The sequence below is a fragment of the Herpailurus yagouaroundi genome, unplaced genomic scaffold (genome assembly GCF_014898765.1).
Source record: "Herpailurus yagouaroundi ecotype Mexico unplaced genomic scaffold, PumYag 28, whole genome shotgun sequence".
In the NCBI taxonomy this organism is placed as follows: domain Eukaryota; kingdom Metazoa; phylum Chordata; class Mammalia; order Carnivora; family Felidae; genus Herpailurus; species Herpailurus yagouaroundi.
In genome coordinates this window covers 76643035-76655200 of record NW_024412376.1, presented here as the reverse complement: position 1 = coordinate 76655200, position 12166 = coordinate 76643035, and the positions used below count along the sequence as shown (strand labels likewise).

Here is a 12166-nt window from a genome sequence, read left to right as displayed (position 1 = left end):
TTTCCCTGTGTTAAGCTGGTAGAAAAAAACTGAATAGAGTAGCTGTGGTTTTGGCAACTACGCTGGGATTTGGGTTGGGCAGAAGAAATGCCATTCATTCAGGGTAAAGCACAGGGTAGGTTTAGCAGTAAGAAGACCCATCTGAAAATCTGACACAAGATGCTGATTTGAATGAAAGTTTTAAGCGGCCAGGGCACATAAAGATGCAGAACCAAGTCTATAGAGAATAGCTGTTGCTGAGATCAAAGGTGTATCTTCACATGACCAATTTCAGAGGGCCTAACGGTTTCACACTGATCTTTCCAACTGTAGCTAACCATTTCAGCAGCCACAACTTTGATCCTGTAGTATTTAGGTCAATGAAAACAAGTCACAGTAGCTAATAAGTACTATATTTGAAAAATTACCCTGTTTTTGCACCAGACAAAAAGTTCCCTTGCTGATGAGGTCAGCATTAACGCTCTCTTTCTTCTTCTCCACCCAGCTTTCTTGGGTGGAGAATAAATTGGCAATATGTACACAAGCAAGAAGATTTAGCTATAGGCAGGTGGGATCTATTCACTCTAGAAGATTTAAAAAAATACAACAAAGATAAGACTTTTGACTGAAGCCACTTTTGCTCAACTCATTTGCTGTTACTTTAAAAAAGTTTAGTTGACTAAGATAGCTTAGATTCTGTGTATGCTGGCAAAAAACAAAGCCATAAAAAACAAAACACCCGAAAATAAAACAAAATACTCTAAAACGATGCAAACAATTACTGTATTCACCAACAAAGAGGACAACAAAAACTGGCCTTCTATATTACAAAAAGGCAAAGGAAAGCTAGACAATTCCCTAAAAAGATGACCTTTCTGAAATCTTACAATAACCATCAAAAGTCTCATTAGGTTTTAGAATTCCATCACAAAATCTGGATTGATTGGATTTTTCTTCAAGCCCACACTTAATACAGAGCAAGTAAGTATTTGAGATGACCTTCCTTTATCTTCTAAATGGCTATTGGGACAGTTCACTTAACAATCTTTTGTCAAAGTTACATAAAAGCTGTCCTTCATATGGGTGACAAGAGTCAACAACTACATAGATGGGATTATTGGTCAAGGTAAGAAAGAAGAGACAGCTTCATTCACACTGAAATAGCTCCCCAGGTGTTTCCCTATAAACTTCCAGAATTTGCCATCTGTTAAATGGAATGGTGGCCAGAAAGTCCAAACTGATTAGCTTTTACTCACAGAAAAATCTCTGGTTTTCCATTTATTACCATTTGTTTTATTTTTATAAGTCATTATCAATTAAAGCAGTAAAAGACATTATTTTTTTAACCTGTCTCAAAATCCTCTGACATACCAGCTTAAACCAAGTCATGTTTTCCATGATATTTATTACCCCCAAGCAGATACAATTTTCATTGCCCAGAAAATGGTACAACAGGGCTTGGAAAATATGTGCTGATTTGCCTGGGTGCTAAAGCATCACCAATAATTTTGATTAATGTGTCTTGACACTGAATGCATTAGCCATACAAGATTTGTCTTGCTTAAAGGCTAATTAGAATTCAAGTCAGCATGATACCTGCTTCTGAGGATTATAGCAAGAACATTTGTTGTAATAAGAACCTCTAGGCAGCTAGCTTTTGTAATGATTGATTTGTAAAATTATTGAGGGGAAAAAAAAGAATGAGAAAGTAGAGTCTGTCTCAAAAACACTATTTCCCTTAAGGATAAAATTTGAGTATAAATTAAAACATCTTGGTGATATGATGAAAATGAACTACAATAGCAGGTTTATTTAAAACTCAGAAAACGTAACTTTCAGCTTTTTTTTTTTTTTTTTTTTTTTTTTTTTGTTGTTAACAGGATTACATCATGAAAGCACATTCAGTATGTTTATTGGAGATTTCGTTATGGCTGCTAAAAATCTCTGATTTCTGGCTGTATGAGTTTCCTAATTGGATGCTAAAATTACTCAACTGCTCAGACACAGTTTGTACAAGCAGGAAATAATTACAAGTAACAATAATAGAATCTTATCCTTTTAACCACTATTTCTTCCTTTTCTTTTTTCTTTTAGGAATGCATTTCATATCCTATGTTACTTTCAAACCTTCCTCTGCTATTTTAAAATGTAATTTGATCTTTCTGAGGAAGGAACCTCATCTCTAGTAGACTTAGATGGTAAATTTCTATAGATTATTGAACATTGTAATTAATCCTAAGAATGCCAAAGTAAATGTTCCTGCCACCTGTAATAGTTAGTCTTTATATGATTTAGTGTCAAGGATGATTCCATATAACGAGGTATAAAGAATTAGTTACTGTCTCATAACTCTCCCAATCTTCAAATTCTTAATCTGAATGTCAAATCTTTACTAATGTGGAAGCCAGAACAAAAATATCAAGCTTGAGAGAAAATAATGTAAATTTTTTTTTCCATCTAAATGACTTTTTTCATTTGATGTAATTTTAACTGTATTATATTTCCCTACTCTATTAATTTTATTATGTAAAGTTTTCCCAATTTACTTTCTGAATATGATGAGGTAAACTGGTGGTGTCTGTGGAAAGCTGAAAAGCAGACATTGAAAAATCCATATTTGTAAGAAATGTCTTAGTCTGGGCAACACTATGCCTGGGGCCTAGAGAATTTCCTCCATTACATGTCCAGTTTTTCTTTTGAATAGTGTAGGAAGGAGAATTTTGATAGTACCGTGTCTTATGCCCAGAATGTTGTGTTCCCTCATCCTTTATCCCTGGAATATATTTGAGTTATAGGAAAAGGGAAATAGTGTGATGTTTCAAGAGAAAGTAGGTTACCTTACTGCTCTTAAAGGTGATATTCATCCGTCACTGCAAAGGAGTTTCCAGAATTTATGTCTATTAACCTATAGAATGTAAATGGCTTTACATTCTCCAAGTTAAAATCACTCATGTTAAGAAACGCTATATGGAATAGGTGCCTAACCAATGCTTCCAATATTCTGAGCTCTGAGAGAAAAAAAGAGTAATAGCTAAAATTTATATAAGATTTACTATATGCTTGGCAACACTTTAGAGTTGCACATATATTAACTAATTTAATCTATACAACAACTCTCTGAGGTATGCACAACAATGATTTTATGAGGAAACCCGAGGACAGGAAGATTATTGTAACTTGCCCAATGTCATGATACAGCTTCATTAACTGGTGGAGGTGGAACCAGGACGCATACACGGGTGGTCTGGTTCTAAAGCTGGGGCTCTTGATCACTGGTCTATACTGCTTCACTACTAGGGCAATACAATCATAAAAGGGGTAAGTAATGTATTTACATTTTTCAAAATAAGTGTGGAGAGAAAAATATTTTAAAAATGGTAACTTTAAATCTTATCCTTTTATGTGGTATCAGAAAAGCTAGTTATAATAAGATTTACCCATGAAAAACATATTAGAAGCCTTGTTTATAAAAATCATTTTCTGAGATCAAATCTTATTCCAGAAGATCAATGTCTGCATGGTACATTGTGCATAATTTAATTTTCCCAGTTGAACATCTTGACACTATATGAACCATGAATGCATGAAATAGGAATTCCAAATGTCTTCCACATGGTGAGACAACTTTCCAATACTTGTGCAGGAAGCCTAAGAGTAGTTTGAAATTAAGATATGCCTGTTCTTGGTGACTTTTATTATGTATGCCCAAGGTATTAGCACTTGTCTCTGAGTGGGACTCTGAAGTGATAGATAGATGAGTCTGCTGTCTGTATTTAGGCACTTTGCTCATTTCCTGAGAGCTGTGTGGAAGGCATTTGGGTGCTCATTAAGTTCCCCACCATTCCCCGAGAGCAACAGGTGGCGAATCAAAGCTTCCCTGGTATTTCATGGCTGGTTTCCTCAATGTCTTGGAAATAACGGATGGCATTTGCATGCTTTCTGTAGTACCAGCAGATAAGAAGGGGATGGATAGCAACAGGAAGAAGTATTTCCAAAGCATAAACTAACACACAAGTTCTTGCTACCACACATTCTAAATCCATACATGTGGTTTCATCTTTTAAATATTGTTACTCATTCAAACTATGAAATCATAATTAACTATCCTATGGTTAGCAACCTAGCAGAAGCAACAAGGTACAGTAAAGGAATAAAGAACATCTCAAGTTAATGAAGCTATATCATAAAGTTATAAATTTGTAACTCTACATTTATAAATATCCAATGACTACTAATGACTATGTGTTCTTAAATTGTCTCTTTCAGAACATGACTTTATTTTTTAATGTTTTATTTATTTTTTGAAGGAGAGAGAGAGAGAGAGACAGAGCATGAGCAGGGGAGGAGCAGAGAGAGAGGGAAACACAGAATTTGAAGCAGGCTCCAGGCTCTATGCTTTGAGCACAGAGACCAGTGTGGAGCTTGAACCCATGAACCGTGAGATCATGACCTGAGCCGAAGTCGGACGCTCAACCGACTGAGCCACCCAGGCGCCCCAGAACATGACTTCTTTATACTGAGCACCTACTACCTACATTATAAAGAAAGAATACTGCCCACATCCTGAACTAGAGCAAGAAGTCAAAGCTATTAAACCAAAGCCAGAATCTGTGATTTAAATCAAACAGTGGGTAGTTCCCCGGCAGTACTTGATAATTAAAGAGAAAAGTATCTCTAGTGGAGGATAAAAAGATTTTATCAATTGGTAACTAATTCAGGCTTTAAAAACAAAGGAAAATATCAGCTATACAATCTCAATGGCATACATCTGGCAATGTCCTAGGACCCTAGGAATAAAAGCATTTACTGGAGGTGGCAAATCACCAACACTCTTCCCAATCTGAAAAAATTCAAAACATCTGGACTAGTTCACATACGACTAGGGCAATGCCATGGGATGTTTTTCATGGTGGAAGACAGAAAATGAGTAAGAGGTAATGATAACAATAGTGGTAACTGAAATAGTTTTCTGATTATTTTAGAGGGTAAAGCCCCAGTACCTTTACCCTTACATACTCTTTTCTCTCTATGACAGTGCCTCATACTCCCTCCGGAGAAGGGACAGCTGGATTTTGGTGCAGCGCTGAGGTTCCTGCCACATGAGCTGACATTGACAGCACAGCCCTGCTAACTTAGGAGCCAGTGCTGCAGAAAACCCTGCCCCAGACCTTCCCCAATGCCCCTCCTTTCCAACGCCTTTCCCCTTATTTATAACACAACCAGGTTCTTTTAAACTAATATTGAGTATAGTTTTCTTAAATTTGTTTAAAAATCTATGACCTTCTGATCATTTGTAAAAAGATTTTTTTTAATGCACAGGAATTACTAAGTAACTGCCATAAATTAACTCTACAGCAGGAAATCACATATTTAATGAAGTTATTTTGCTAAATACATGCTAATCTGAAAAACACAGTGTTCGAGTCTGTTACTTATACCAAATATACTCATAAAATATATGTGATACCATATGATATCTGGGAACTCAATAATTTAACATGTTTATTCTAAAGCCATATTATCTCATGTACCATACTTCAAACACAACCTTCATCAAACAGTATACATGACCCCCACACTGAAACTAGGATTATTAATTTTAGAATGGTCTAATGCACGCTAAAGATTGATTCAAAATCTATGAAAACAATGTAAGGAAAAATCTTACTTGCATCATGTTACTCTATCAAATGCTTCTAGAATTTAAAAAATACCTAAAACTTTTAATCTTTATTTATGTAATTATGATTATGATTATAATTATGATTATTTTACTTTTAAGCTTTAAAAAGCAGATCTTAAAGGAGTAACTACTGCTAAGGCAGTAGAAGGTTAAGCCTTGCCAGTTGCCATGTGAAAAATTTTAAATAATTTTAAAAAAGTATGTTTCTTGACCTTTTTAAGTAGTTTTAAAACATGTAAAACTATGCTTTCAAATTAAGCTTTAAGCAATTATTTCAAAAGATACATACAAAGTTCATGGAAATAGTATATGGGTCAGAATAGTTTAGTAATCGGATTTGTACTTTGCAGTGGGAGTTATTGACAGGAAGCGGAAGCAGAAAACATATTAAAGTGATTATTATAATGAGTGAATTACAAAAACAGCTGCCTCCATGTTCGATTGATGGAGATGTTAAGACTCTGATTCTAGTCAAAATCTGATAGGATGTTAAAAATAAAATTAAAATGTGAAAGTAGACATTCTAGACTTAAAAGAATTCCTATTGGCACTTACATTTTTCTAGGGGCATAGTAGGTTCAACAGTAGAATATACTGTCCAGACATGTTTGCCATATGTCCAGCAATGGCAAATGTTAGTAATACCTGTGTTTAGTTCTCAATTTAAAAAATTTAAGTGAGATGGCTGGAGAGTGTTTAAAGGGAGGCATTATATTTTTAGTTTTCATTTTTTCCTATTTTCCTTTGATTTTTGTGGCTTTCTTAATTACATTTCTATGAAGCTGAGACTGTCAGTGCAGTATTTACCTTTATCCCCGGAAGTCCAGGAAGCCCAGGAAGCCCTGGTTCACCCTACATAGGAAAATCACATAGCATTATAGAACAATAGTCACTCAGTCACAGTATGTGGAGAAAAACATGGTAAATGTTCCTAGCTGAATACTTGCTGCATATATATACATACATAAATGCTGTCTAGTTTCAAGGACTTTGGTGAGATTACAGTTCAGTCAACTCTTGATTCAGGGATTGGTTGACTATTTTGTAGATTTTTCTGGATTTTTCTCTGTTCCTGCCATCTCACTGCTCATTGGCATTTCTACCAGAAGGCAAGCAAGAGAAGTAGAAGGAAAAGGCATTCCTACGTTTTATTATTCCCTGGTAAATGATTTCTTGCGGAAGCTGAGGCTCTTTGCTTAAATGAGGATTATGTACGCATTTGAATAATGCATCCTATTCCAGGGCTCTCTTACCTCAGATAATCAAGAGTTGGCTGTGTGAACAGATGGTCACACCAAAACAATATACATTAAGTCTTGCTCACTTAAAAGTATACTAAGATTTCTTTTCCATTCCTGAATGATGAGAAGATAAATGCGTGGTTAAGATTATACTTAACTCCAGCCTGTATCTCTAACCATTGTTGAGTCTGGGTAACCCTGCTTAGCAATTTTGGGCTAATGGTACCCTGTGTGCAGCTGTTCCTGAATTCAGGTTTGAGATTAAGTGATACATTTTGTGTGAGCGCACTGGAGTCAAACTAAATCTCATTTTCACAGAATTGTCTACATTATTTTAAGTACAAAGTACAGTGACAAGAGGTTACATTGCTTAGAAAATCTCCTGAATTCCATTAAAGAAGCATAAAGGAAATGCTGGGGAAAATGAAAGTCCATCCTGTATTGGACTGAGAGGACTATTATTTGTGGAAACAATATTTGAGGGTAAAAGGCACACACTGTTTCGTAATGGTCAGTCAGTGGGATAGACAAAAATACCCAAAGAGATTAGGGCATCAAACTAAGTAAAAGTCGTAAAGAGAGGTACTGCTTTTAATCTAAATGCTTTGACAACCCCATTCCATGGAAAATCTACTAAGAATAACCAGATATTTCATCTTTAACAGTAGTATTTTCATATTACGAAAAGCCATAATGTGCTCTGGTATTATAAAAAAAAAAAATGGCTCCACACACTGTTTATTAAGCCGTATGGTTAGACATAGAGGGGACAATGACTTTCCTGACGGTTTAGTTCACGGGAGCTTCAGGAATGCAAAAGAAAAACTACGCCGTTTGAAACTATATAACTGAAATTTTGCACTGTGAACAGTAAGACTAAGATGAGGTTAAGCCAGAGAAGAAAGAATGGTCATTAAGAATTTGATATTCCATTCAAAGAATACTTGTCCAAGTAGATTAAACTATACACAGAAACATTATACATTGGATTTTCTTTTTCCTTTCCCTTTTGCCCTTTCAATCAATAAATTTAAGAAGCTTTAATAAATAGGGCTTGCATCCATATTTTACTGAAGATTCTCTTTTACTTAAAAAAAAAGTACAAGGCCTTCGAATGCACAGTAAACTGCAGTAGAATATACAACGAATAAAAGTAAACATATTGGTGATAAATCTATAGTTTTGTATTATTTTAGAAAAGTCCCCTCAAACTCAGGACATCCTGTTTGAACCATCTGTGAAAATATATAGTTCTTATCATTGTTTCTATACAAGAGAAATGTCCTCTCCACACATTTCCCTTCCATCATATTAAAAGGATTGTATGTTTACTTAAAAAAAGAGTTTTATATACACATGCATACATAGACACACATCTATGTTTTCTAACAGTGAGAAATGTGTATAAGACATTATGGGATATTTTGTAACGTAGATTGAATACTTACAGAGACTCTGAGCATTTAGCTATTCCCTACATCACATGTGTATGTGTATACATATATATATATATATATATATATATTAGATTATTAAATGAACTTTGTAAAGGACAGATATTTCATGAATTCATATTTCATAGTATTGTATTTTTGTAAATTTGACCTTTCCAAATTTATGTTTATTTACTGTAGCAGTCGACACAATGAAAGATTATAAAACATTTAATGTTACCCTTTGTGGAACATCCCAACATTTTCAGGAAGACTTCTCTTCCTATATGAGTTCCATGAAGGCTTGTCTTCCAGTTAAGACAATTTTTTGTTACCTTCACTCTTGCCTGCTTCTTAGCTCAGGAGCTTCTCTGGGGTGAGGTCTTGGGCATGCACAGCCCAAGGTCAGATGTGGGTCCTAATTAAGAATTGGTTTGTTCTTCCATTTGAAGAATACTTGTCCGAGTAGATTAAAATTTACCCATTATATTTTGGGTTCTTTTTCTTTCTTTCCTTTTGACTCTTTACCCTCCATTAAAAGAGACCCTTGTCTGCTGTTAAATTCGACTCTGCTTTTGCCCCACATTTCTGTTACAGTATATATTTCTAGATATACTTCAACTGGGAGGGTCCCTTCCAATGGGGAATCAAGTATTTTTATCCCTTTAAAGTTAAAAAATAGGGGCGCCTGGGTGGCGCAGTTGGTTAAGCGTCCGACTTCAGCCAGGTCACGATCTCGCGCTCCATGAGTTCGAGCCCCACGTCAGGCTCTGGGCTGATGGCTCAGAGCCTGGAGCATGTTTCCGATTCTGTGTCTCCCTCTCTCTCTGCCCCTCCCCCGTTCATGCTCTGTCTCTTTCTGTCCCAAAAATAAATAAACTTTCAAAAAAAAAAAAAGAAAATTAAAAAACAATAAAGTTAAAAAATATATTTTAAAGAGATGCAGAGAAGGTAGAAAAGTAAGAACTATGTGATGAAACACAATACCTATTTTTATAAATCTACACATTCACTTTACAAACAGAAATACACACTCTAACTCATGTATCAATCACACATTTTACTGTTGAATCTTGAAAAGAAAAAAAAAACTATAATGAGACCATTTCTACATTACGAATGTGGATGTAAATAACAAATTTTCATACTGGACAACACCAACAGTGAAAAGCGAATCAATGGGCTTTTCCTTCTGTCCAGAAACCCTACATTTCTGGGAATGTCCCTAATGCAGGAGGTTAAGTACTGAATCCACAGCACAGTTCTCTACTGATGAGGGAAATGCTATGGAAGATCTCTTGAATTGATTCTGTACTCAGTTCTGTTTGTCATTTTCTAATCTAAGTAAGCAGCAAGCATGGGAATACTCTACTTTTAAAGCAATGTTGGGGTAAGTACTGCCAAATCCTGATATTAGACAAAGGAAGTCATAAATATTGTGGGCAAGTGAGATTGCGTCAAAGGGTAGAATCTGGCTTAAATATTGATGAAAAAGATGCTGTGCATTTCAGGGCACATACTCATTCAAATAGGTTGTAAGCTTTTAATGAATCCACCCCTTCTCTTGATATAATTTAAAGCAGATTTTTAATGAAATACGAAGGAAATCCAATGTTTCCATATGTAAGCCTATAAACTTCCAGGAATGAATCTAAACCTGTATTTCTAAATAATCATGAGAAGGCAATATTTTATTTAAAAATTGAAAATCATTTTAGATCTTCCACTCTGAAAACAGTGGGACCTATACAAGATTATAGCAGATTTGTTTCAGTTTTTGTTAAAAAGACATAATAGTCTTGTAGGCATTTCTTTTAGTATATCAGATTTAGAGAGTAATTTAAATTTAGCCTTTAAATTTTAAATACTAAGGAATCTAAAATTAGATCATCTGAGAAGATTATTTGCTTTTTCAAACCAAAGCAGACCATAGATCTCTGATGATAGCACTAATTTCAAATTTCTTACATAAAGTATCAGTAGGAAATCTTAGGGATTAAACAGAAAATTTCGCAGAGTTCTGCTGGGCCCTTTGAAAAAGTCTGAACTGTACTTGAAACTGGGCCTGAGGAATCATTGCTCTTAGAGCCTGTGTTTCAAAGAAAACTCTATTTTTAAAAATTTTAAAAGAACATGAAAGACCTTCTCAAAAATTACTTTTATCGTTAAGTCTTTAAAGAAAAGCAATGATCTTCTTCTCAATGACTTCAAGAGTGTGGGGACATTATTTTTTTCATGTCTTAAGGTTCCAAACTCTTATAATGAGATTTATCCTCTGTTTTCCTTTATACCAATGAGGTAAATTCTATGTCTCTAATCACATTTTTTCTACAACATCAACTATTGCTAGATAAACGCAGAGTCGTGATCTTAAGAGCTTTAACCTAATGTGGAATTCACATTTACTTGTTAGCTACAATACATCTGTTATCTAAAATCTAACCACATTGGGCACTGATATCCAGATGCTCAGACAATAAACTGCTAACAGTTGTTTCCTGCCTCAGACCCAAATGAGAATATGAATGCAAAAAATAATCATTGCATATCCTCTAATTGATCACTGAAGTGAAGCACAAATGATTAAAAAAAAATCACGTATGTATCTGTAGATTGGTTAAACTACTTGGCTAGTGTCTCCAATTAAAATTTAGTCTATTAACAAATCTGGTTTGTATAACATAACATTCATTGCATAGGTAGATATGATTCACATAAAAAATTATCAGTAAGGAAGTATTTGAAATGAAAAGAAAAGGAATATAAGAAACTATCATTCCCTACTGAAACAGTTTAGTAAATATTCATTTCTTCTCATGAATGATAGAAACATGCAGAGTATCTTTAAACATGCAAGATAAGTTGTTGGCATTCCAACCCAACTGATCTTTGTTAGCCTCAAACAGCTGAGTATATGCAGACGTTAGTTAATAAAGCATCTTTTTACATGTACACAGTGTTTCATATTTGGCTATGGTCAGCATCAGTCCTTTTAAAATGCAGAACAATCAATAACACTCCGCATGCAAAGCATGAAAATTGTATCATTTTGCAATAATTGCTTTCATTTTACACAGTGGGTAGTAGATATAAAATGGCAAATATGAGACAAAGAACACACTAGAATAAAGATGTTACCTTTTGCCCTGGACGACCAGATTCTCCAGGTTCCCCCTGACCAAAGAAAACCAAAGATGAAAAAAAAAAAAAAAAAAAAACAGTCTTAAGACAATTTTCCAAAACCTCAGGCCTCTGGACACTTTCACAGAGACAGCCTAGTCTCCTTGATCATATGTGTTTCATTCACTTTATTCTATTACTCTATATCTCACTAGAGACAGGAACTTTTTTTTCTTTTTCTTTTTTTTTTTTTTTTTTTGCTGCGGACATAACTAAAGCTCACATATGAATCCACATTTCCATAAAAACCAATCACAGAGACAAGTGAAGGCAAGACCTCTTATTTAAGCCTTTACCAGATTTCTAGTAGATACTCCCTGTTGTGTTTGAAAGCTGATTATTGAAGAAGAATAAAAACAGTTATAACCATCAAACTTGGAACAAAAGAAGAGAAAGCAGAGACTTATAAAATTCAACACTGTAACTCCTGGGGTATAAACACTCACAAGGCTATAGTTACCTTAATTCCTGCCGCAGATGATCCAGGGTCACCCTAAAACAAAACCCGTGGGAGATTATTCCACAAGTTATGAGAATAGGAAACATACAAACACATAGAAAACCATCTCGACATGGCACTCAAAGGGAGCCCCATGACTAACGGGCCTGACTATGCTCCATAAAATGATATCAACATATCAGCTGTTAAG

General features: G+C 34.8%; 1 protein-coding gene across 18 annotated transcripts in view; it reads right to left on the bottom strand.

Annotated features, from left to right (window-relative positions):
* COL25A1 (collagen type XXV alpha 1 chain) overlaps nt 1-12166 on the bottom strand; it is a 470156-nt gene that overhangs the window by 61942 nt on the left and 396048 nt on the right. For 15 of the 18 annotated variants that reach the window (XM_040476457.1, XM_040476443.1, XM_040476447.1 and 12 more), the window contains 3 exons: nt 11977-12009; nt 11475-11510; nt 6470-6514 (listed from right to left, as the gene is read on the bottom strand). In XM_040476457.1, coding sequence (XP_040332391.1) covers nt 6470-6514; nt 11475-11510; nt 11977-12009 — 114 coding nt within the window. The remainder of the gene's footprint in view (nt 1-6469; nt 6515-11474; nt 11511-11976; nt 12010-12166) is intronic. The other 3 variants (XM_040476475.1, XM_040476454.1, XM_040476471.1) reach the window with 1 other exon arrangement.